The sequence below is a fragment of the Leptonychotes weddellii genome, chromosome 3, assembly GCF_054177405.1.
Source record: "Leptonychotes weddellii isolate Sample4059 chromosome 3, ASM5417740v2, whole genome shotgun sequence".
Taxonomy (NCBI): domain Eukaryota; kingdom Metazoa; phylum Chordata; class Mammalia; order Carnivora; family Phocidae; genus Leptonychotes; species Leptonychotes weddellii.
In genome coordinates, this window is record NC_138371.1 from 31099097 (window position 1) to 31125174 (window position 26078).

At 42.1% G+C, this 26078-nt stretch overlaps 2 protein-coding genes across 6 annotated transcripts in view; one reads left to right on the forward strand and one right to left on the reverse strand.

Annotated features, from left to right (window-relative positions):
• FLACC1 (flagellum associated containing coiled-coil domains 1) overlaps positions 1–8830 on the forward strand; it is a 30317-nt gene extending 21487 nt beyond the window's left edge. The window contains exons 12-15 of the mRNA XM_081815316.1: positions 3209–3271; positions 5941–6034; positions 6167–6272; positions 7646–8830. Of these exons, the coding sequence (XP_081671442.1) occupies positions 3209–3271; positions 5941–6034; positions 6167–6272; positions 7646–7766 (384 nt within the window). The 3' untranslated portion in view covers positions 7767–8830. The remainder of the gene's footprint in view (positions 1–3208; positions 3272–5940; positions 6035–6166; positions 6273–7645) is intronic.
• Positions 8831–10288: 1458 nt separating this feature from the next.
• The window catches only part of CASP8 (caspase 8), a 24557-nt gene continuing 8767 nt past the window's right edge, over positions 10289–26078 (reverse strand). For 3 of the 5 annotated variants that reach the window (XM_031020705.2, XM_031020703.2, XM_006749518.3), the window contains 8 exons: positions 23605–23942; positions 19690–19795; positions 18649–18787; positions 18496–18540; positions 18023–18108; positions 16046–16187; positions 12644–13145; positions 10289–11543 (listed from right to left, as the gene is read on the reverse strand). In XM_031020705.2, coding sequence (XP_030876565.1) covers positions 11408–11543; positions 12644–13145; positions 16046–16187; positions 18023–18108; positions 18496–18540; positions 18649–18787; positions 19690–19795; positions 23605–23909 — 1461 coding nt within the window. In that variant the 5' untranslated portion in view covers positions 23910–23942 and the 3' untranslated portion in view covers positions 10289–11407. The remainder of the gene's footprint in view (positions 11544–12643; positions 13146–16045; positions 16188–18022; positions 18109–18495; positions 18541–18648; positions 18788–19689; positions 19796–23604; positions 23943–26078) is intronic. The other 2 variants (XM_081813884.1, XM_081813885.1) reach the window with 1 other exon arrangement.

Sequence of the window (26078 nt, forward strand, 5' to 3'; positions counted from 1 at the left end):
CAGCTCTCTGAGCTTTTAGGTCCATGAAAGATTCATCAGAGGTAGCTACAAAGGCCTCACAGGGATAGGATTCTGCAACTCCTGGAGTCAGCCTCAGGCAGCCAGGGCACCTCCTAAGCAGCAGAGGACTATCTAAGAGTCAAGTCTTAGACACCATTCCTGAGTGCACAGCCTACAGGTTTTGTTAGATTCCTGTACTCTTTTCCTGCAAAGTGGACTGTGCCTCTAAAATACTATCTACCTTGAATATGCCATTTTTAAGAGCCCATTTCCAATCATCATGCTAATTAAAAAACCACTAATTTCACCAATCAAATCCCATTTCTGGCATTCACTATAACTGAGCAAGACAGTAATGAGGATATGGGGCATGTATGCAGTGTGGCTAGCGCTTCTGGGGTCTGGAGGGCTCAGACATCTGAATAAGAAGGAGCAATTCCTCTAATGGGGAGAGATTTGATCATCCGCATGCATCCTTTCCTCTCTCCTATTTTCTCTCCGGCGACGCTGACTATAAATCTGTAAATGCTGCTCTGTGTCTCACTCTCTTTCTCATGAAAGCATAGTTTACAATTAACAAAATGCACAGATCGTAAGTATACAGTTTGATGAGTTTTGACAAATGTACGTATCCATGTAACTAACACCCAAGTAAAGATCTAGAGCATTTTATCAACCCAGAAATCACTCCTGTATTCCTTCCCAGTTAAGCCCTCTCTCCCTCAAAACTTGCCCCAAGACAGCCACTATTTTGATTCCTACCACCATAGATTAGTTTTGTTTTTTTTTTAAGATTTTATTTATTTATTTGACAGAGAGAGAGAGACAGCGAGACAGGAAACACGAGCAGGGGGAGTAGCAGAGGGAGAAGCAGGCTTCCCAGACAAGCAGGAGCCCGATGGCGGGGCTCCATCCCAGGACCCTGGGATCATGACCTGAGCAGAAGGCAGACACTTAACGACTCAGCCACCCAGGCGCCCCCCACCATAGATTAGTTTTACCTGTTTTTAAGCTTCATATAAATGGAATCATGCAGTATATGCTCTTTTGTATATAGCTTCTTTTTCCTCAACACAATGTCTGTGAAATTTATCCATTTGTTGTTTATATCGGTAATTTCTTACTTTTTATTGCCCATTAGCATCCCTTTGTAGGAATATCCCACAATGTGTTTACCATTTTCCTGTTTTTGGAGGTTTAGGTTGTTTCCATTTGTTGTCCTCCCTATTTTATAAAGGCTTTGTAAACACCCTTGTACAAGTATTTCTGTGGACACAATTTTTCATTTCCTTTGGGTGTATACCTAGCAGTGTTATTATTGGTTTCTAGGGTAGTTATAGTTTAACTTTATAAGAAATTGCCAAGCCAGGGCACCTGGGTGGCTCAGATGGTTAAGCATCTGCCTTCAGCTCAGGTCATGATCCCAGGGTCCTGGGATCGAGTCCCGCATCGGGCTCCCTGCTTAGCAAAGAGTCTGCTTCTCCCTCTCCCTCTGCCTCTCCCCCTGCTCATGCTCTCTTTCTCTATATCTGTCTCAAATGAATAAATAAAATCTTTAAAAAAAAAAAGAAAGAAATTGCCAAGGCACTTTCCACAGTAGCTGTGCCATTTTACTCTTGCGTCTTAAACATGAGAATTCCAGTTGCTCCACATCATCAGCAACTAGTATTGGCATCCTTTTTTTTTTTTTTTAAAGATTTTATTTATTTATTTGAGAGAGAGAGAGAATGAGAAAGAGCACATGAGAGGGGGGAGGGTCAGAGGGAGAAGCAGACTCCCTGCCGAGCAGGGAGCCCGATGCGGGACTCGATCCCGGGACTCCAGGATCATGACCTGAGCCGAAGGCAGTCGCTTAACCAACTGAGCCACCCAGGCGCCCTTTTTTTTTTTTTTTTTTTTTTAAGTGGCATCCTTTTTATTTTGACCCTTCCAATGGGTATAAAGTGATATTCCATTATAGTTTTAGTTTCCCTGGTGACTAATTATGTTGGGCAATTTTTTTATATGCTTATCAGATAATTTATATGTCTTCTTTTGTGAAATGCTGGTTCAAGTCTTTTGCCATTTGAAAAAACTTAGATTGTTTATCTTTATTATAGATACGGAGGAGTACTTTATGTAACGTGGATACAAGTTCCTTGTTAGGTACATGTGTCACGAACACAGTCTCCTAGCCTGTAGTTCGCCTCTTCGTTTTGCTCATGTTATCTTTTGATGTGCAGAAGTTTTTTATTTTGATGAAAGCCAAATTATTAATTTTTTCCTTTTTACAGGAAAGTTACAGCTTTTTGTGTCCTTTCTATGAAATTATTGCCTAGTCCAGGAATACAAAGATCTTCTATTTTATTTATTTTTATATTTTTTGAAGATCTTCTATTCTAAAAAAAAGCTTTATAATTTTAGTTTTTATGGTTCTATGATCCATTTTGTTTTGTTTTCTTTTTAAAGATTTTATTTATTTATTTATTTATTTATTTGAGAGAGAGAGAGAGAGAGAGAGAGTGTCCATGAGTAGAGGGAGGGGTAGAGGGAGGAGGAGAAGCAGGCTCCTTGCTGAGCAAGGAGCCCAATGCAGAGCTCGATCCCAAGACCCTGGGATCATGACCTGAGCCGAAGGCAGACGCTTAACCGACTGAGCCACCCAGGCACCCCTCTATGATCCATTTTGAATAATTTTTATGTATGGAGTGAGGTAGAGGTCATAGGCCATTTTTTTCTGTATAGATATCTAGTTGTTCCATTCTATTCCATTGAACTCTTTGTCCATACCTAGGTCAAGACAACCATTGTCTCAGTTACTATAGTTTGAAATCAGGGAGTAAAAATCCAGTTTTGCTCTTGTTTTTCAAGGTTATTTTGGCTCTTCTATATCACTTACATTTCTATATAAATTTCAGAATTAGTTTGTCAAGAAAGTATTCTGACTGGGATTGTACTGAATATAAAGATCAATCTGTGGCAGAACAGAATATTCAACAATGTTAACAATATTCAACAATAGTAACCCTACCAAGGTTGCACATAAGTAAGATTTTCAAAATTTAACTTCAACATGTCATGTCATTAGTTTATAATGTGTGCTTCATTATACCAATATCTAAACTTTGGTGAATATGATATTCCAGAATCCTATTCTGGCTTTCTTAATTCTCTGAAAGAAGTACTAGAAACCCCAATGCTGACCCTTTCCAAATAAAATTATTTTTAGGAGCTACTGAAACAACATGAAAAGGATACCTTACAATTAGAGGAGCTAAGAAAGACCAAACAGGTAAGTTTTTTCATTTTTCCTGTGGAATTAGCATCTTACAAATGCATCAATAAAATTATGTACTCCCAAAAAATGGAATCTATGATAATTTTCCAAAACCAAAAAAAAGGGTGGGGGAGGCCCTAAAGCTGAGTTTGCTGGATTCAACAGGTCAAAAAGAACTTTAGAACTATAATACAAAGTCATCTGTAAAACAAAGCCCTTAGCATCTTTTTAGAACGATTTGAAGAAATATATAAGCAATATGCTTGTGATCTTCAGTGTCAAATGCCTTCCATTTCTAATAAGTCTCAAACCACAAGAGTCTTGACTTCTGAAATACCAAATTCTTCCTTTAAGCTCTAAAAATTACAATACTGCCCCTGGGAACTCTAACTCCAAGCCTCTCCTTAAGATTCTGAGTGTGCCTCATGTCCAACAGTTTCTTCAAAGAATTCTGTCCTTCTGGGACAAATTATGGCACTTCCATGTGGGAGACACCTGAAGGGAAACTGTTCAAACCCATGGTTTTCTTTCACAGAGAATTTAACTTGGATCCAAAATGGACATGTTTGGGAAAAGACTAGCCGTTATAAAATCGTGGAATGATATCTTAGAGATTAGGCAAGGCTTCATCGTTGTTCGGTAAACAGACCTCAGTGTCCTGCATGGTAGAGGGATAGGTCAAAACAAGGAACAAGGAAGACCCAGTGTATTATAATAACTGCTTTATTGAGCTTGTCTTCTAATTCTACCATTCCTTTCTGGATCTGTTTCTATTAATTGACTTTGCTCCTCATTTGTGGCCATATTTTCCCACTTATTTGCATGCCTGGTAATTTTTTATTGGACAACCACCATTGTGAAGTTCAACTTTTTGGGTGCTGAATATCTTTGTATTCCTTTAAATATAGTTGTACTTTGTTCTGGGATGCCATTAAGTTACTTAGAAACAGTTTGATATTTTCAAGCCTTACCTTTAAGCTTTGTTAGGCAGAATTAAAGCAGTCTTTGATCTAAGGCTAATCCGCCCCCCTGACAGAGATAATACCCTTTTGAGTAGTCTACCCAATACTCTGTGTACTCTGGCTTGTGGGAATATAACTATTCCCAGTCCTGTGTTGACCCTGAGGATTGTTCTACCTGCTCCATGCTCATGGTTCTTTCCCCCATCCTCATCTCCTTCTACATCTTCCCCTCCTCCATCATGCTACCCCAGTGGCACTGGACCCCTTGCTGTTTCTTTAACACACCAGGATCCTCTACTTTGAGGTTTTTGCAGTTGACATTCTGTCTTCCTAGGAAGTTGTTTCCCAGATATCCACATGACTAACTTCCTTACCTCTTTCTGGTCTTTGCTTAGATGCCACTTCTGAGGGGCCACTCTATTTAAAGGCTTAACAACCCACCCAACACTTCCTTTTCCCTGTTTTATTTTTCTATACAGATTTATAATTGTCTAACCTGATAAACTCAATGAAGGCAGAGATTTTTGTCTGTTTTCTCTACCACTAATCTCCAGTTTCTAGAACATTCCTGGCACATCAAGACATTCAGTGACTACCAATTGATTTTTTGAGTGAATAAGTGAATAAAAGAATGCTAAGTGAATTGGTACAGTGCTTTGTACAATGTGGTTGCAGTAAGTGATGGTACCTCTCTAGTCTATACATCTTGGGAGGATGCTTATCCCATGGGAAGAGCTCTGAGGACATGTAGGAGTTAAACGGAGCTGACACCTGAAAGCAGAGACCCATCTGGTTCATTCTTATAGTCTCTTCAGCATCTATCTAATGTAAATTCCACATTTGTCCCTTCCCTGCACTTACACTGCATCTTCTATCTTATCCTCGGTTTGTTTTAAATTTATTATTGTAATTATTTTATTAACTTTTATTTTTTTCCATCTCCCTCACTAGAATGTACATCCATAAGAGTAGGAATTATATTTTTCTTGTTCATCATAATACTCCTGGTGCCTACAACAGGAGGGGTTTTTTTTTTCCTAATTAAAAGACTGGTTTTTTTTTTTAGAGCAATGTTAGGTTTACCGAAAAATTAAGCAGAAAGTGCAGGGATTCCTCATATCCTCCCCCAACGCAAACATACAATTTTCTCTATTATTAATGTCTTACATTAGTGTGGTACTTTTGCTACAGTTGATGAACCATTATTGATACATCCCTTTTAACTAAAGTCCATAGTTTACCTTAGGGTTCACTCTTTGTGTTATACATTCTATAGGTTTTGTCGAATGCATCAAATGCAGCATGCCATGTACCATTGCAATATCATACAGAGTAGTTTCTTTGCCTAAATGTTCTCTGTCCTCCACCTATTTATCCCTTGCTTCCCCTCCCAGCCCCTGGCAATCACTCCTCTTTTTACTGTCTCTGTAGTTTTGCCTTTTCCAATAATAAGTATTTGTTTAATGAATGAGTGATTGGTAGCTATTGTGACAACCCATGCAAGCCCCGGTGAGGGCTGGATCTGAGACAGTGATAGTGAGTCTGCAGAGGGGAGTATAGATGGGCAAGACATACAAGAGGTAGAATTAACAGGGTGAAGTGACTGAACAGTGTAAAGAGTTGCTAAAGTTGATGCTTCACCTTCTAGTCCAGGTACCCTGCAGAAGAGAATAAATGGGTAGATATTGTCATGTTGTCCTGAAACAGTTTCTTCTTACACAGGTCATGGAGGAAGAGTTGAATACACAAGCTGTTATCCTAGAAACACTTAACACAACCCTCTACCAAACCCAGATGGAACTTCAGAGAGAGGCAAGTCCTGGCTGGAGTGGGGATGGGAGTTGTGCAGAGGAATCCAGGTCTCTGGGCAGCTCTACCATATAGCTCTGCTCTGGGTGACTCTGGTTTGGGAAAGATGGGTATTAAAATTTATATGTCCTTCAGAAAGCTACTGTGGGAAATCTGGAGAAAATGTTCCAGATCAAGCTTGCTGAAGCTGAAGAAAATTTTAAATATACCATACAGCTTCTGACAGAAGAAAACATTCATCTAAGGTATGAAGGACACTGCTCAAAAAGATATGGCTGAGTTATCCTTAGAAAGTGGGAGGGAGTTTGGGTGAGGAATAGATGAAGATGAACCCAGGTATTCCCTGATAAGGTCAAGGCACAGGGACTTTCAGGAGGGAGATACTCACTCAGAGCCAGGCCACAGAAATCACCTGCGAAGGTCAGACAGTTCATCTGAAGTGGTGTTGGGAATGTGTCTAGACTCCTCTCTCTTACCTACGTCTTAGTTTTAACGTAAAACGGCACATGAAATTTATCTGAGGGTCTCTGAGTTTATTCAGTTCTGTGTATATATTTTAAATCCCTAAAGTCCTCTGCCCTTCACCTATTCATGCTTGGCTTCCCCTCCCAACTCCCGGCAATTACTGATCTTTTCAGTGTCTCTGTAGTCTTGCCTTTTCCAGAATGTCATATGCTTGGAATCCATAGTAGATATATAATAAATACTTGTTGAATGAATGATTGGAAACTGTCATGACAACACATGTGAGCTCCGAGTTTTTACCGTGTCCCCTGAGAGTTTAGGGGTTTAGGTGTCAGTGCTTTACACTTAGATACAGCTGCATTTATTTCCTGTGGAAATCAACTTTAGGTCAGAAATTATACTGTTACCTGAAGATGCATTTTAAATCACTGAGATAAGTTTTGGTCAATATTTTAATAAAGGCAAGTGATTCATTGCATTGATTTGGTGGTATAGGAGAGTAAAGCTTTTCCCTTCTTCCCTTGTAGGTTGTTTGGTCTAATAGTTAAATTGACATGAGACAGGTTAACAGGAGAAAAACAAATTAAATTTTGAATGTACAGGAGCACATAAAAATATGAGACTCAAAGAAGTGACCAAAGTGGGCAGCTTTTATACCTTTTAGACAAAAAGACAATCTGTAAAGAATTGACAAGACAAAGGAGTTTGGGCTCGGGGTGGTAAATGAGTGAGGAAGTAACAGGTCTGTTTATACAGCCTCCTTGGCCCTAAATTCCCTGTTTCTGGTGAGAAGCATGTCTCTTTACCTTCTTGTGTAGGGCGGGTAATTTTATTTCCTGCTTTCAGGGGGACAAAGGAGGGTCAGAGTATCTTTCTTGTACTGGCTGTTGGCTTAAGTAACTTTAATTCAAACTAATCAATATGCAAGGTAGCGTATTTTGGGATGGCATACTCTGTTTCCCCTCAGAAGAATATTCCTCATCTGGGAATTTGGTAACATAAATATCATATCTCACTAAATTCAAAACCACTGCAAGTAATGTGTGCGACTTCCCCCAGTGAAAGAATGAAACCATGTTTCTCTCCCCCCAGATATCGTAGAGGCCCTTCTACCCGTTGAGTCTATAGTGATACATCTTCTCTTTCTTTATAGGCAAAAAATAATTGCCAAGAATGAAGAAATTTATGAAGAACGATCTGGGAAGTCAACCTCTATTTATGAGGATGATTCTGACACTTTAGAAGAATACAGCAATGAAAAACAAGAATTGTGAGCAGAAAAGTTGTTCTCCAGTACAAAAGATGGTAGGAACACCATCTCTGTAGACTTTGAGAACTCTGGTGAGGTTTACTTGAGAAGTGTGTATTATGAGTTTAGTTCCTGGGTTGCCTTGGTTCTACTTTTGTCTTTTCACAATTTGCTTTCTTCTAAGTGGTTGGGAATGTTTGAATTCTCATCTCAATTATACAGATTTTCAAGACTCTTCAATGAAAGGTGATGTTCTCTGTATCTGGATCTGAGCTTTCTCTGGGCATTGTACTATTTTCTCTTCCACATTTATGTATTTCATTATGAAAACACTAATCTGAAGAACTTCTCCCTATTAAATGTTGACTGTACTTTGAAGTTTAGCTTTTGTCCCCCAGGGGCATTTAGCTAGCAAGAATGATAATTTATTGATTCAATTCCAAAAACCTTTTCTCTTATGTGTGTCCCCACTGCTCCACTTCTCAATCATCTTCCCTGTAACTATGATTTGGGGAAAGTTTCTGATGATTCTTGCCACCTTCTCTAAATAATCACCAGAATTCAAATCCCCACAGTGCAGGCAATATAAGCAAGTGAAGTGGCCTGAACATAAGGAAAAATAACCACACAAACAAGCACGGTGATAAATGGTCATTGGCATCAGCCTAAATGTAGGGGATTGAGTGGGGTGGACCCATTCCACACAAGAGCATGGGATCAATGTGGTCAGATATTCTGATTTTTCAAAAGAAAGTATTGTGGGTTTTTTTTAAAAGATTTTCTTTATTTGACAGAGAGAGACACAGCAAGAGAGGGAACACAAGCAGGGGGGAGTGGGAGAGGGAGAAGCAGGATTCCCGTGGAGCAGAGATGTGACGCAGGGCTGGATCCCAGGACCCTGGGACCATGTCCTGAGCCGAAGGCAGACCCTTAACGACTGAGCCACCCAGGTACCCCAGTACTAAATTTATGATGTTACATTTCTTTTAAACTTTCTATATTTTCTTATCTACTCTAAGTTTTTTAAAAACTTTTTCATCGAATCAAAAATAAAATTAAAATCCTACCTATGTCCCAATCTTTAAATATGGGCAAAAAATTTTCTTAAAAATTAACTGCATGAGCCAACATTGGGAGATGCTAATGGTAAAAAACAAAAACAAAACTAATAAAAACAATCCCCAAACAACATAAGTTAAAATTCTATTTTCTATTAAAAATATTATTAAAAAAATATATTATTGAAAAAATATTCTTTTAAAAAAAGCTTTAAAAAAAGACATTCATGCAGATTTAGAATGAACTAAATACATAAAGAAACAAAATGCAACTGCATGAATGGAGTACAGTATCACTAGCAAAAAAGCAAATGAGGTATTGATTATATAGAAGCAAATAATAAGAGAAAAGGCTGTTAAAAGCTTTTAACATAAGAAATAACATCTGCAAACTTCTATTTTTTTAAAAAAACTTACAAATTAGTGTAGAGGATGGCTTGGAAAGGGAGCGACTGGAACTACAAAAAGATGTTAATGTGTTATTAACATCAGTCTTTTCAAATATGGATTTAATGGTACTTATAAATAATAAGAACAAGGAAACTAATTCCTGGGTTTTGTGAAATCTAAATCTAAACAGAGTTAGGGTGTCTTTTACCACTGAAACAAGGTCTCCTCGTAGCTCAGGAGAGGAGGCTCAGGTGTTTCTGGGATTGCCTGTCACACACATCAGAAGAGATCAGGTTGGATGTAGGAGCATTACACATGAGGTTTTTTTTAGCTAGGTCAGATCACAAAAATCTCCCTCAGTGACCTTTGAGAGAGGGTCACTGGCATCCCCCTGCAAACCGTTAAACAACAGAAATTCAACTGAGTAAATTTAAAGATCAGATTGGATCAAATTGCATTAGGTCACTTTCCTAAGGGGAATGGAAGGAGTTTATCAGGCAGATTATTTCACCAGTGCTGACCAGGTAATTCCATGTTGCCTGCTTAAAGATTACATTCCCGGGGAATTAAAACTGCATTTTGGTTAGGTATTAAGTCTTGGTTTGCTGACATGGGGTTTAGCACAAGTGACTCTATTTGGGGCTGCTGTCTCTCTCTCTCTCTCTTTTTTTTTAAAGATTTTGGCAGAGAGAGAACACAAGTGGGGTGAAGGGCAGAGGGAGAAGCAGGCTCCCGGCTGAGCAGGATGCCTGATGCAGGGCTCGAGCCCAGGACCCTGAGATCATGACAGACACTGGAGCCAAAGGCAGACGCTTAACGACTGAGCCACCCAGGTGCCGCTGCTGTCTTTTTTTTTTTTTTAAGATTTTACTTATTTGACAGAGAGAGATACAGTGAGAGAGGGAACACAAGCAGGGGGAGTGGGAGAGGGAGAAGCAGGCTTCCCGCTGAGCAGGGAGCCCGATGCGGGGCTCGATCCCAGGACCCTGGGATCATGACCTGAGCCGAAGGCAGATGCTTAACGACTTAGCCACCCAGGTGCCCCTCTCTCCTTTTTAACAATACCTTTTAGGGGTGCCTGGCTGACTCAGTTCATAGAGCATGTGACTCTTGACGTTGGTGTTATGAGTTCAAGCCCCATGTCGTGTGGTGGGGGTCAGCGGGGGGCGGGGGGGAGGTAGTGGATAGAGCTTACTTAAGAAAAAAAAAGTCCCAACAGTACCTTTTAACAATTTTACCTCACATTCTGCTCCACAGAAGCACATCTAGTTAGCTGGAATGTAAATATGACAAATTCTCATAAGAACCAGGAATGAGGAATCAGCCCTTTCACAGAAAGGAGAAGGATTATGGTTTTCTTGACTTTGTCTCCCACTACTTGAACAACATTCACTTATTCTGAGGCCTCAAGTGGGAAACTGCTTTCCTCATTCCCCATCTCCTTCTGCCTTATAAAATCTCTGCACTACCGGGGGCGCCTGGGTGGCTCAGTTGGTTAAGCGACTGCTTTCGGCTCAGGTCATGATCCTGGAGTCCCTGGATCGAGTCCCGCATCGAGTCCCTGGATCGAGTCCCGCATCGAGTCCCGCATCGAGTCCCGCATCGAGTCCCGCATCGAGTCCCGCATCGAGTCCCGCATCAGGCTCCCTGCTCGGCAGGGAGCCTGCTTCTCCCTCTGACCCTCCCCCCTCTCATGTGCTCTCTCTCTCTCTCATTCTCTCTGTCTCAAATAAATAAAATCTTTAAAAAAAAAAAAAATCTCTGCACTACCATTAATTCTGTGTTCCAGGTTAAAGCCTTCACATGATATCCTTAACTTTTTTTTAAATACTTAACAATTTGAAGGGAATCAAATTATTCCAGGCTGGAAGCAGATGAGAGATGTGCAAAGAACATTCATTCTGACACCGTTTTTGAACCTAAATTTATGATGTTACATTTCTTTTAAACTTTCTATATTTTCTTATCTACTCTCAGTGTTTTAAAAACTTTTTCATCGAATCAAAAATAAAATTAAAATCCTACCTAGGGCTATAAATCTCTAGCTATTACTGCAAAGCCAGAGATTTAGGCTTAAATTTGCACAGGAATTAGTTTGTCCTGACTCCGATTCTCTCCCCTTCCTGCCATCCAAAAGAAAAAAAAAAAAAAAAAGGCAAATAGCAGCATTCTACTAACAAATAAATTAAGCATAGTGTTATACAGCTAAACAGTAGCATCAATTAGGAGGGAAGAAGAGTTTTTTCCTCAGTGTGAAAGTAGGTTGTGGCATTTGCTTCCCCATGTTTTTTCTGTCATCCTTATTGCTCACTTCAAAGTTCACCTCGGTAAGGATGGTGAGAATATCTTCACCCCTGAAAAACAACAACACTGTGACCATCTGTGGGGAAACAATACCAGCAAACCCTTTCATCTGCTCTTAGTTAGTGACAGTTCCTTCCTTCAAAATGCCAGGCATTTGAAATCATAAGCTGATAAACTAAGATGTGTCAAAGCTTTCTAGGAAAAGGAGTAGTTTCAGAGCTTAATAACTTACCTTTGGTTTACTCAAGATCTCTACTGATCATCAGAAACCTCAGAGTCAACATCAGATTTGGGTTCCTTCCCTCCTGATCTGTTTGTACCTTACTCTTCCACGTACTATGCCTCTTGCCCCCATAATCACCTCAATGCCCCCCCCCAAAAAAAACATCCTTTGCTTCTGTGATCATCTACAATCACTTTGGGCAAGGGAAAACCCAATGTCTCCTGCAACCACTCCACCCCTTTCTCACCAGCCTCTGTAGGACTCGTGGTCTAAGTTACAAAAGGAAAACATGTTGTTGATGTTATGTTTCACTCCTTGATCTGCCATGGGAAATTCTTACTCTTCATACACTTAAAGCATGATGAGATATAGAGCTAGAAGATTTCTCGCTATTCACCTGTCAGTTATGTGTGCATTTGGGTGAACTATGACTACAAAACCATCATTTAACTAAAGGAGGCATAGGGTATAATAAATGAGGGAGGGATATTTTCCCACATTTTGTAGCTTCACATCAGGCCAAATTAGTGGGAATATAAAGGGTTTCTACTCTTTGGTACTTCTCTCCCACAACACACCAAGAGGGTTGATTAGCTATGATAGAACTTTAACAGAGCTGGAGGATGTTAACCATTGAAATGGGTTATTACCTTGTTGGAAGACTTCCAAAACTAGTTGAGTTGGCTGAGTCATGTTTCTGCCTAAAAACAGAGCTGAACTGACTTTACCATCACTCCCTGCTTTATGATACCCCGACTGTCCTTTCAGGCACTAAATAAAAGAAACTCTGCTTTAAGTGTCTCTATGAACTAACGATGTTAACGCTTGCCCCCCTCTCCCACTTTGCAACTGACCTGGGAAGTACAGCTATGTCATCCATAACTAGACATTTAGAAACAAATGAAGGGCAGAGTAGGCAAAAATTACCTAGGACATCTTTCTCTTAGGCTCTGGCAAAGTGACTGGATATACCAGGTCCCCTCCATGGGGTTTCGGTAGGAAACACAATTGTTCACAGTGGCCATCCCCAGCAGAAAGTCAGCATCTTCTGGGATATATCTCTTCTGCCGTGACGAGTCCATTTCTAAATAGGCTTCCTTCTGTTCGGAGTCAGTCTCAACAGCTATACCTTTCTGGTAGTTATCCCCTTGACAAGCCTGAATAAAAAAGATTTTGGGCTTGCCTGCAAGGGAAGGGCACTTTGAGCCAGTGAAGTAAGAGGTCAGCTCATAGATGGGGACTTCCCGCCCATCAGAGCCATAGATGATGCCCTTGTCTCCATGGGAGAGGACACAGCAGATAAAGCAATCCCTGCTAGTGTGGTCCATGCTTTGGTAGGATTTCAGAACCTCACAGATTTTCATGGCTGTAGAGTCTCTGAAAGGCACGATCTCAAAATGAAGCTCACTAAAGGTCTGACACAAAGCATCTGAAAAGTGAAACAAGAAAAGTCATATTACACCAGAATAAGCCCCAAACCACAGTCCAGAGCTAGAGAGAACACTGATCAGATTAAGAATCTGAACCAGAGGGCGCCTGGGTGGCTCCGTCGCTAAGTGTCTGCCTTCTGCTCAGGTCATGATCCCGGGTTCTTGGGATCGAGCCCCGCATCGGGCTCCCTGCTCAGCGGGAAGCCTGCTTCCCTCTCTCCCACTCCCCCTGCTTGTGTTCCCTCTCTCACTGTCTCTCTCTCTCTCTGTCAAATAGATAGATGACAGAGAGAGAGAGAGAGAGAGAGATGCTAGAGTACAAAGAATCTGAACCAGAACTGAAGAACAAGACCCTTTATATCACTGGCCGAATTACATAGTTTTCTAATATTTATTGCCCCCAGCTGAAAACACTTCCAGTCCTGAGGCAAATGAGAAAGGGGAGAGTGCTATTGTTGGCCTTCTGTCTTCAACTAGTCTATAAGATGGGTAAGCTATTATTTAGGCTTACTACCAAACCAATCTAAATAATGATTGTATTACTTACATAATCAAAATAAAAAGCAAAAAAAAAATTTTAATAGAAGCTTCATACTTATTTTATCTTGAACACTCAAATTTGTTTATCAAAATACAAAATATGAGGGGCGCCTGGGTGGCTCGGTCGGTTGAGTGTCTGACTCTTGATTTTGGCTCAGGTCATGATCTCAGGGTCGTGAAGATTGAGCCCCATGTCAGGCTCCACGCTCAGCATGGAGTCTGCTTGTCCCTTTCCCTCTTCTCCTCCCCCCCCACTCGCACTTGCTCTCTCAAATAAATAAATCTTTTAAGAAAAATACAAGATATGAATGTTTAAAAAATCAAGTAGAACTAAAAGGTCTATTACAAAAAGCTATCCCTTCTCTAACTCTCCCTATTACCCAGTCATGTTCCATGAAGGCAACCACTTTCAACTTTTTACAACTATTTTTTGGTATTCACCTCCATTTTGTAATGAATTTGACCTCTTTGCTATTTATTTACTTATAAATTTTAGACTTTGTATTGAGCTCTTATTATGGAGGATGAGCATTTGATGCTCTTATACAGTTATTTACAACTTTTAATCGAATCAACAGTAGTATGTAAACAATATTCTTTAATTATGTTTCCTTTTTTATTAAATTTTTTGTCTTTCCTGGAATTAGTAATTGCATTATTTTTTCACTGCTTTGTTTTCCATATGCATAACCTTATTTTTTGTCCAAGTTCTCTAAGATCTAGTCAAAGTCTTTCAACATTTTCAGGGTGCCTGATTTTTTTTTAACTAAAAATTGTATACACTTAAGGCATAAAACTGATTATATACACAGTGAAGTAATTATCACAGTCAAGCTAATAACATATCTCCTCACATACTTAATTCCTTTTGTGTGTGTGTATGTGTGATGAGAGCACCTGCAATACACTCTCTTAGCATATTTCTAGTATTCAATACAGTATTATTAACTATAGTCATTATGTCATTCATTAGATCTCTAAATAAGTTACATATCTGCAACTTTGTACCTACCCTTTGACCAAAGGACAGAAATTCAATCAAATATTATTTTAATAAAAATGTTTTGATAGTGGGGCACTTGGGTGGTTCGGTCAGTTAAATGTTCAACTCTTTTTTTTTTTAAGATTTTATTTATTTATTTGACAGAGACACAGCGAGAGAGGGAACACAAGCAGGGGGAGTAGGAGAGGGAGAGGCAGGCTTCCCGCTGAGCAGGGAGCCCGATGCAGGGCTCGAACCCAGGACCCTGGGATCATGACCTGAGCTGAAGGCAAACGCTTAATGACTGAGCCACCCAGGCGCCCCCATAAATGTCCAACTCTTGATTTCAGCTCAGGTCATGATGCCAGGGTCATGACATGGAGCCCTGCAATGGGCTCCGCACTGGGTGTGGAGCCTGCTTAAGATTCTCTCTGTTCCTCTCCCTCTGCCCCTCCCCATGCTTGTGCTCTCTCCCTCTCTACAAAAAAAAAATGTTTTGATAGTAAATGAATGGAAATCAAAGGCCTGAATTCTCTTCTTCAAGATCAAGGTATATGATGTTGAGTGATATAGCCAATGGACTTAAAGCTCTGTGGCTTTTGAAATCTTAGAATAGATTTGCTTGAATATGTGTTAAGAGACCATTAGCAGAGTCTTGATGATTAAAATCAACCTACATTAATTTTCTAAACTTTATTCAGTTAAAAAAATAAGGCATTACCTGATGTTATGACTCATAAACACCATTTTCAAAAATATATTGGATGAGTTGGATTATTTCTATGTAGTATTCTATGTAGTAGCCATTTCTATGTTCACACACTGAAAATTATTTTTTCATTTAAATTATAAGTTCTCACAAGTTTTCATTTAACTTGTAAGTTCTTATAAGTTCTCTTTTAAGTTGCTCCTCCTAAAGAGGCTGAGCAAAAGAATTTCTGGCTAGTTTAATATTTGACAATGGTATTTCTATTAAAGACTCACAATTTCATCTGCCCAACTTTTATAATTACAATATGTGGTCTTGATCCCAAGGCAATGTTTTCACCTAATACTTAATACATTCTACAGAAGCACTATTCATTAAGTTGAATTAAAAGCAAAGCTTATTGTTGTTGCTTTTTACTATAAGCCTTTTAGTAAGATTTGATATTTTATCTTATATACATTACTTTGATTAAAAAATTAATTTAAAAAAACAAAAGCAGAAAATTAGCAAATATATAAAAATGTTCTTCATTTCCACAAGGAAATATGGTTTTATCCATTTTTTTTCCTGAAACATGAGGCCCTATTGGTACAATTTTTGTTCTCTCCTTTTGATAAAAAAACTTAGGTATTAGAAATATTTCACTTCTTTTCAGGGTTCTACTGTACCTGCATCCAAGTCTGTTCCATTCCTATCCTTAATGTTCTGAAGTTTGGGTACTTCCTTCCGTGCTATGCTAAAGTCATAATTGTTAAAGATCACACAATATCCTCGAGGTTTGCTTTCCATTCGGTAAACTTTCTCCGATGCCTGGAAGACAAAAATCCAACCCAGGAGCTGACTCTGAGGGTCAAACACTTGAGATGTGAACAAACAACTCCCTAGTAAGAAGTTGGGCTGTCCCCTTAGCCAAACTGGGATGCAAGGGTCCTTTCACCAGCCCTCCCTCAACTTGACGTCATTTCTCTGGTGAACCAGTTTCCACCCGTTCCCTTGCCGCAGGATCCCCAGACTTCTGCCCCACAGTTAGTATGTAAAATCAGGGTCCCAGTACTTGGGCCTCTTGAGCACTTTGCACATCTATTAATACTGTCGTCATCATAACATATTTTCATATGTTCTTGTTTCTGCTCAAGGCAGCTAACATTTGCAGCAGGAACTAGAATTTATTAATTTGTGAGAGCTCAATCAGGAGTTGCTGAATGAATGAATGTCTTCATGCTGTCTTTGGGCTGCCTGTCTGTCACCTTGTTATTCTGTGGGCCATCTAGTCAACTCATCTATTTTTCTGGGCTAACAGCTGAGGGCCGGCCCTTCACACAGGACATAGCATGGTCCCAGGACTTTGAAAGCCGACGACTTAATTTGGCTCTCAGGACCACAGGGCCTGGAGGAGAGAGACGGACTAGTCAGGCAGGTCTTGGCTATGTTGCAGGTTACAGTATCCAGACTCTCGTACCTGACAGTATCAGTCAGAGACAGCCCTGCATCCTGACTTTCCCGGGGCTGTTTCAGTGCCAAGATACTCAGCATTTGTTGGGAAATCCATGCAGCTCCTCAAGGTAGAGAAAAGTGCTCTGCGCTAAGGGCTCAAATTCCTGGCTCTACTACGTAATAACCTTAAGACTCTGTGCAAGTTACCTAATCTCTCTGGCACTCAGTACAGTTAGCTGTTCAGTGGGGACGACACTCAGTAGAGTGCTTTGCTATTTGCAAAGTGCCACATGACTTTGGCAAATCCTTGGTTTTCAGACCTAGAGAGGTCTGGTAATTTGCTCAGGAGCCCACCTGTAACTGGTCTCTCTCAGCTTAATTTCAAGTCTCCCACTGGACTGATAGCATTCAGGGTTTCCTCTGCTTCCCATCACAGAGAGGAGTGAACAGGCTAATGAATCAGATTGTGGCTGGTGAATCTTTGAAGGTTAATAAACTAAAGTGATTATCTAGAAAGGCAATTCTTGCACTGGCTCATTGAGATGAGAACATAGAGATGGCTAGATCATGAGCCTTTGCTGCTTACCCCTAAATCACCGTGGAGAAACAGTTTTGAAATGTCAGCCTAAAAGAAAAGGCTTTGCTTTTCCCAGGCCTGCTAGAGTTTTCTCCCAAAGCCTTCTCCCACTTCGGCTGAGGCAGCTGCTGAAAGGGTTGCCAGGAGGCTTCTTGCTTTCTCGGCCCTCCAACTATTCCAGTGCCTTTGTCTTTGGTTTTAAAATAAAATTTTAGGGGTGCCTGGGTGGTGCCGTTGGTTACACATCTGACTCTTGATTTGTGCTCAAGTCATGGGATTGGGCCCCGCATGGAGCCCCACATCAGCCTCTGCACTCAGCGAGGAGTCTGCTTAGGATTCTCTCTCTCCCTCTTCCTCTGCCCCTCCCCTGCTCACATGTGCTCGCTCTCTCTCTCACTCTCTCAAACAAATAAATAAATCTAAAAAATAAAATAAAAAATTTTAACACTTTTTTTACTTTTGAAACTTAAAAAATCACATTTTAAATTTGTCTGTTTCTGAAAATTTTCTATAGTTCTCCAAATTTCCAGTAAGCATCTGCCCCTTACTAGTTTATCTGACCGCTTAAAAGCTGAGGAATGCAAGAACTAGAATGAGCAACTAAAAAGAAAAAGGAGTCCAAATTTCTACACACCTCTGATTCATAGTCCTGTTCTCCTGGAGAGTCTGACATTGGCAGTGCCCTCAGGGATTCCTCCCCTACAAGCAACTGAGACATATCTGGAATGAAACATAGCAGAGAAGGGATTTTGGTAAAGAAACACAGAGCACCCAGGATATCATAAGGTCCCCTTTAAAATGAAAACTCACAGACTGCCTTGAACATAATATCCTTGCAGTCCACAGAACAAAAATCTTTTTACTGACTGACTCTTCACCTATTTTAAACTTGTCAGCCTGGGGCTGCAAGGTCTATGTCTTTTGACAGCAGGTGTGTATCTTTCAATGTGTAAAGAAGGTGACAAGTAGGCACGGAGCCTTCTTGATTTTAGGAGAGCAAGACCATTAAGATGGGGATGTGTGAGAAGGTTGTGGGGAGAGGAGGCAATGGGGGTATCTGATAGTAAATTAACTGAATAAGTCTTAAATACGTATTTCGCAAATTACCATTTGAAACTTCATCTAGACTTCTTTGAGGGCTCATTGTTTGCTCTGAATTAAAAAACAAACACATATTTGATTAGAAACAATCTCGACATAGAGGGATTTGTCAATTTAAGAATACATTTTGCTAATTCACAGCTGTCAAGTTATTTCTACCTCTGCTTAATTCTTCATAATCCGTGATTTTCTTCAGCAGGCTCTTGTTAATTTGGTCACAGATTCTTTTCAGGGTGTCCAAATTTCTTTCCCCGAGGATGACCCTCTTCTCCATCTCTATGAAAATATCAAGCAAGTTCTAGAAGGAAGAGAAATAAAGTTGGAAGACTGGATTGAGGCATACCGGCTTTTAGATGAGATTTTCTTTTTTTTTTTAAGTCCACTTTGTCCAAAGAGAGGGCCCACCCTAGCTTCCCAAGCTGACCCTCCTGACAGGATATCCTGGTCTTATAAAGCCAATAGAGCACCGGAGAAGCAATTTTGTCTTTTCTGGCCCAGGAAGAGAGAAATGAGAAGGTAGAGGAAAAGTGACATCAGGTGTCACCCAGGCCCCAGCCCCCAAGCCCTGTGCTGCAACCACCGGGGACACCTTTAGGGGACGTCTGTGAAATAGCCCAGGTGCATGGTTGAGACAACTGTAGCCTGGTCCCCAGAGTGACAGCCCTGGGGACTGCATCTCTCCCGACACTGCCTCTGGCACGTGATCCACGTCCAGTCCGGACGCACGCACGCACAGAGTCTGCACGCATGCACGCACACGCATGCACGCACACGCATGCACGCACACGCATGCACGCACACGCATGCACGCACACGCATGCACGCACACGCATGCACGCACACGCACAGAGTTCCAGGTCCCAGGTGGTTGCAGAAGCTGCAGAAGCTGGAGATGTCTCCAGCTCACCACTGTCTTGCCTGGCTCTGCAGGGCCCCGCAACGGGCTGTGCCTCCACAACCAGTCTTCTTCCCCTCGCTACTGACCCTGCCATGCTCCTGACAATGTGAGCAGCACTTCTCAGTATACGAAGGAACCGTATCTGCAACGCTGCTGTCTGTCCAACCACTCTTTTCTTCTCCCCTGGTTGAAAAGTGAGAGTCCAGGTTGCTTTTACTGGACCAGCCCTCTCTCCAGTCGCAGCAATCCCCACCGGCTAACTCAACCTCAGGACCAAATCTTGGTGAAACACCAGGTCTTACCAAATCATCATGCAGTTTACATCTGGAGATCTCCTGGCTCAAAAGAAACTTAAAGGACCTCAATTCCAATTTGCTTACATCTTCTGAAATCTGAAAAAGCATGACCCTGTGGTGGGAAATGGAGACACTTTAGAAATGGTTTCTCAAATAATTTCCCATTTGATAAAAGGAGTGGCAGTGGACACTTGATTCTGGTCACCTCCCCTTAAATGAAAGACAGCTAATGACATAATTTATGAGTTGAATCTTCGCAGAGAGGCTGCTGCAGTGACATGACAGACTACTGACTCATGCCCAGCTACTCCACCCTTAACAGAGTTAAGGTCCGCTAACTATGCCGTTCAGTTAGTTTCAGTTAAATGAATTGTGTTTTTCCTTGTTCCTTCACTATAAAATCAGGAGCGTGTTGCAGTAGGAAAAAAAAAAAAAGTTTTTATTGTGGAAATTATGCTTTTCAAAATGCAAACTGGATCATCACCTCCTGGTCTTTTTAAAAGATTTATTTATTTATTTGAGAGAGAGTGTGTGCACAAGCAGGGGGAGCTGCAGGCAGAGGGAGAGGGAGAAACAGGCTCCCCACTAAGCAACGAGCCCAACGCGGGGCTGATCCCAGGTCGCCAGGATCATGACCTGAGCCGAAGGCAGACACTTAACTGACTGAGCCACCCAGGTGCCCTGGATCATCACTTCCTAAATTAAAACTTGTTAGTGCTCTCCTGGCCATCAACGTCAGTAGGAAGGCCCCACACTTGGTTCTGGAATACAAACCTTTGTGCACTGAGCCCAGCCTACCTCTTCAGCTTCTCTAGCCACTCCTCAGCACCTGCCCCCATCTCCTCTCCAAACACACGCAGCTGCCCTGCCCCCACCCCTGTATGCTGTGCTGCTCACACCCCCATTCCCTTGTCCCATCTGCAGACACAGATTCACCCACTAACAGCTCAAGTACTGCCTGAGTGTCCTCAAGGCTGCATTCACCACACTGTGCCTTTGTATCGCCAGAAAGTTTACACACATGTTATAACTGTCTGCTTACAAAGCCCTCTGAGTCCCCTGAGAGCAAGGTCTGTGCCCTTTCTGTTTCCATAAGCCCGGTGGGTCATGAGGTGCAGAGGTTAAGTGCAGAGGACCTGGGCTACTGGCATTGGAACTTTGGTTCCATCATCTAAGAACTGTGTGACTGTAGACGTGTTGTACACTTTTTCCCCTCATCTGTAAACTTGTACATGATACAATATACCATTGGGACATATTAAGAATAATACGAATAAATTTATCTGAAGTGCTTAAACCAATCTTTGGCAATACATCGAGTGTTCGATACACAACAGGCATTATTATTTCCTAATCCATGAGAGGTTCTTGGGATATGTCTGTTGAAGGAACAAAGGAATGTTTAATAAGTCAGCAAACCTTTCACCATTGTGGTGTAAAGGAAAATAACACAAAAACATGCTAACTTCAAATTAAATTAGAAAATTAAAGTTCTGAAAATAAAAATAGTGTACAAACAGAAGTTTCTCAGGATTATCATCTATTTCATCCTTCCTCTCCTGGAATCTCTACCCTAGAAGTATTTCTCCAAAGTTTTCTCAGTTTGGCCAAGATTGGGTCCAGTCAAAAGTTACCGGCCCTTTTATCTTTCTTATAAGGTGTTTTGCCCTCTTACTTTCCTCATTACTAAAATCTGCTGGCTTTCTTGTACCGTCACTGTCTAGAAATAAACCTGGGTAGTTTATAAGATACTGATTTTATAGGCAGCAATTATAATTTGAAAATAAAAATGTCTAGTGCTTTCTTGTAAATGGAAAGTGGCCACTCTAGCATACTTTTTATTTCCTGGCTAATATCCAACAATGATGAACAGTAGATTGTATTTGTGCTGACCCTTTTGTTCCCTAGCTAACGTGTTAAAGATTTAACAGACAGGGACGCCTCGGTGGCTCAGTCGGTTAGGCAGCTGCCTTTGGCTCAGGTCATGATCTCAGGGTCCTGGGATCGAGCCCCGCATCAGGCTCCCTGCTCAGCGGGGAGCCTGCTTCTCCCTCTCCCTGCTGTTTCTCCTTCTTGTGTTCTCACTCTCTCTCTCTCTCTCTCTGACAAATAAATAAATAAAATCTTTAAAAAAAAAAAAAAAAGATTTGACAGACAGATCCTCCCTTGTTTGGGACTCAGCCTTCCACCAGAGAAGTACAGGTCACTGTCTGACATTGACAATTTGCCTTAGCCTTGCTTACATGACAGAAGGAGAGCAACCTTCAGAAGACCAAGATGGTGGGCACAAGATAAGACCCTCCTGGTTCTAGGGTTGTTGTTTTTTTAAGATTAATTGCTGCCTTAATGAAAAAAAAATCATTAGGAAGATGTCACAGTCCCATTAAAACAAAGTTATCCAGTATTGAATGATGTCCTCCCCGACTCTCCTCCCCAATTCATGTCCACCCTGGATGGATGAATGTGACTTTATTTGGGAAAAGGATCTTTGATGATATAATCTTGTTAAGATAAGGTCACACTAGATCAGGGTTGGCCCTAGTCCAACAACTGGTGGCTTTCCAAGAAGAGGAAATTCAGAAAAACAGGCACAGAGAGGAGATTGGAGTGATGCATCGAAAAGATGAGGAAGACCAAGGATTGCCTGCAAACACCTGAAGCTAGGGGAGGAAGGAACATGAAACAGACTCTCCCTCAGAGCTCCAAAGGAACCAACCCTGTTGACACCTTCATTTCAAACTTCTAGCCCCCAGAACTGTGAGAGTATGAATGTCTTTACTGTGGTAAGCCACCCAGTTTGTGGGACTTCCACAGCAGCCTTCGGAAACTCATACACCCAGCATATCTCTTTTGTCACTTATCAAAATGCTCAAGCTTCGAGCAGAGAAAGATATGGTAGGGAACGTGCCAGAATCTCAGGTCTCTGAGACTGAGGACCAGGGCATTCATAAATAGGCCAGGCTAGTAGGGGATAGTGAGAACGTACCATCACACTCGCCATCATTACTAACAAGAGAGAAGAGGCCGTGAAATACATCACAGCTAAGGCTGGAGTAGAAGTTTTCAGAAGGGAAGCTAAAAATAACGCTGAGGAGCATCTGGTAATAGGGCATGTTGAAAGACAGAAGTTGGTAATGTGTGCCTGTTTTTAAAGTCTGTTACCTATATAATCAGTCATCCCTCACAACCCTGGTGCTGCTCTTTCTGCCCGTGTTTTAATAAAATCACCATTTTGCACACACACACAAAAGTCTGTTACCGACTCGTGAAGACGTAAGAGAACATGGCTTGTTATCAGCCCTGAGTCCCGCTGCCCCACAGGCAGGGAGAGGCCCAGGTGCAAGGCAGAGGCTGGACAGACGACTGAGGTCGCCACTGTCCACACAGGGGCTCGGCAGTCTTTGTGGGGCCCAGCCTGGCCGGCCCAGCACGACGGGCAGCACACAGCCCCCATTGGAGAACCTTATGAAGCAAGTCTTTCAGGGTGGAGTAAAAGCCTAGAACCCCACTGAGAACGTCCACAGTCAACCACATGCAGGTGGGAGGGGGATTTCGGAGAAGCAGCAGGGATGCTTTATCCAGTAATGGGCAAAGTAAGCACAGGACGTGGACATCAACAGAGCAGAGGCAAACAGAAGAGGAGACAGAACAGGGAGAGAGACAATTCAGAAGATGGCTGTTTTAATATCAGCATACCTACAGGTCCTATTTCACTTTGGAAACAAATTTTTTATTTTATGGTTTAACTTTTTTTCTGAATTATATATAAGATCTCTAAATTCCTTAATCTGGCCCTGGTGGAACATCTTCGAGGAACTTCCAAAGTCATACGACACAGACACCCGCAATCAGCCCTACCCACGAAGATGTGTCCATTGCACCCGCACCTCCCAGTGCCTGCACTGTGGAGGCTGTCCCCACCTGTAGGCAGAGATCTGGGCTCTGCCTGGTATCTGAAGTTCCTGCTCCATCTCCTCTTTGCTGGTGTCCAGGTAGGTGACCAGCAGATCCAGTCTATTAATTCGGAAAAGCAGCTCCTTCAAGAAGGACAGGTTGCTTTCCTCCAACATTCTCTTTTCCTGGAGTCTCTGGAATAACATCAAGGGATCCTTGATGGGTTCCTGCTTTTTCTGTGGGATGTAGTCCATGCTAAGGAATTTGAGGGAGGCCAGCTCATCACTGTCCAGCTGCTCTCCAATATTATAGAGGCATTTGCTGAAATTCATGTTGGTCAAGAATCAGGAGAGTGTCGTCGTAGCCTAGGTCAAAATACAATATTATGTTCAGATGAGGAAGAGAAGTACCATTTACCAGTTCCGTCATTAAGTGCTGTTATCTACTATACTCTAGACATTTTACTGAGGACACAGGGAAGAAAAAAACAAACAGGACACATTTCTGCTCTCAACTAGCTCACTATTTTGGAAGGTAGATACACAAATTAGCCAATAGTCAGAGAGTTGTGACCAGGGCACCGTAGGAATATAGAGGAAGGAACCCTAACTCAACCAGGGAGAAGGGCTTCCTGGAGGGAAGGAGGTGGGAAAGGACAATTCTTGCAGGAAATAATTTATGCAAAAGATGGAGGCGAGAATGTTCAAGTCAATTCAAGCAACCACAAGGAGCTCAAAAAAGTAACCACGAAGTGTCTGGGAGGAGGAATGGTGGGAAAAGGGATGAAGCCATGGCCTGGAACCATTACAAAGGGCCTCGTACTGTGGGGGAAAGGGCTCAGGTTTTGTCCCAGAGGTGATGGGGAACTAAGAAAGGACTGTAATGTCATCCAGTTTGGGATTAAGATTTCAAGTGTGGCAGGTAGGGGCGCCTGGGTGGCTCAGTGGGTTAAGCATCTGCCGTTGGCTCAAGTCACGATCTCAGGGTCCTGGTCGGGCTTCCTGCTCTTCGGGGAGTCTGCTTCTCCTTCTGCCCCTCTCCCTACTCATGCACTCTCTCACGCTCTCTCTTTCTCAAATAAATCAAATCCAAAAAAAAAAAAAAAGTGTGGAGGATAGACTGGAAGGGCTGGAGGCTGGAGAAGTGATGGCGTCTGACTGAAACAATGGTGCTAGGAAAACAGGATGCAGTGCCGTCCCCCAAAGGCCTCGGGATCAGCCCCCACAACCGACCAAGGACCCACAGCTGGAAATGAAATGAAGTCAACTTTGTCAGCCTTCCAATGCAGAAATGAAACCAGGTCAACTTTGTCAGCCTTCCATTTCAAACAGTCTCCAAATCAGATGACGTGATATTTTCACACACTCACATGTTTGAGCAGATAGAAAAGGAGAGGGCAGTGTTTGTGGAAACCCCGGACAACCTTCACGCAAACAGCCCAGAATCTGGGGGTCCTCCTCCCGTGAGCCCCTGAGTCACCCCTCCTCCTCCCTGCTCTGATAGGCCCATGTTGGTGATAAAACAAGCCCTCAGAGCAGGGTTTGTACTGGATTCTTCAGAGGAGCAGGTGTGGGACCCAGCTCATAAGACGGCCGCAGTATCATCATAAACGGCAGGAAGTGGCAGGAAGCCACCTGCAGCTGACTGTCGGGGAGGGGGAAAGTGCAGTGGTTCAGAGTAGGGGGCGTTAGGGTCTGACAAAACTTAGATAGAAGCTGTCTGGGGCACTGGCCCCAGGCCTAGGCAGCTCAGGTCCTCTGAGAGTTAGGTGCTCCCTCTGTAACATGGGGATCAGAACACCCACCCTCTAAAGTGTTTGACTAAGTCCTGTAAGGCATGTGCAGTGATGGTCAGCAATTAATGAACAAATGAGGGTTAACCCAAAAGAAGGAAACAGATCCTGGCTGTGGGGACCCAAGAGGAACTGGGCACTTGAGTACTTTCCTCACCCTCCTGGTTTCCCGTTTCCCCAGTGGAAAATTCGTTGGGAAGTAGTGTTTTTCAAACCCTGTAAAGTTGAAGAACTCTTGGTTGACTCCTTACTCAGATGCTCCCATACCTTTGGAGGTGGTCCCGGAGGGCTGCAGTTTGAGAAACTTGAACTAGAAAACCTTTAACTTCCTGTCCACCTCCACCATTTCCTTGATCCCACAGACTCTGTGCTCCTGGGCACTTTCCTTAACCTCAAATGACCTTAACCTGTTTGTACCTCTTTCCTCCCGGAAGCAAAGTGGATGAGTTCCTAGGTCCTTAAGCTCCCTGCACTAACATTCTTGGATGAAAACACAAATCCTGATTCTATCACTTGAAATAATGATCAAGTGAACCAGGACCCATGTATTTTCTATATCTGATGTTAAAATAGAAGTATTTTGGGGGCTCCTGGGTGGCTCAGTGGGTTAAGCATTTGACTCTTGATTTCGGCTCAGGTCATGATCTCAGGGTCATGAGATCGAGCCCTGCATAGGACTCTGCACTGGGCATGGAGCCTGCTTAAGATT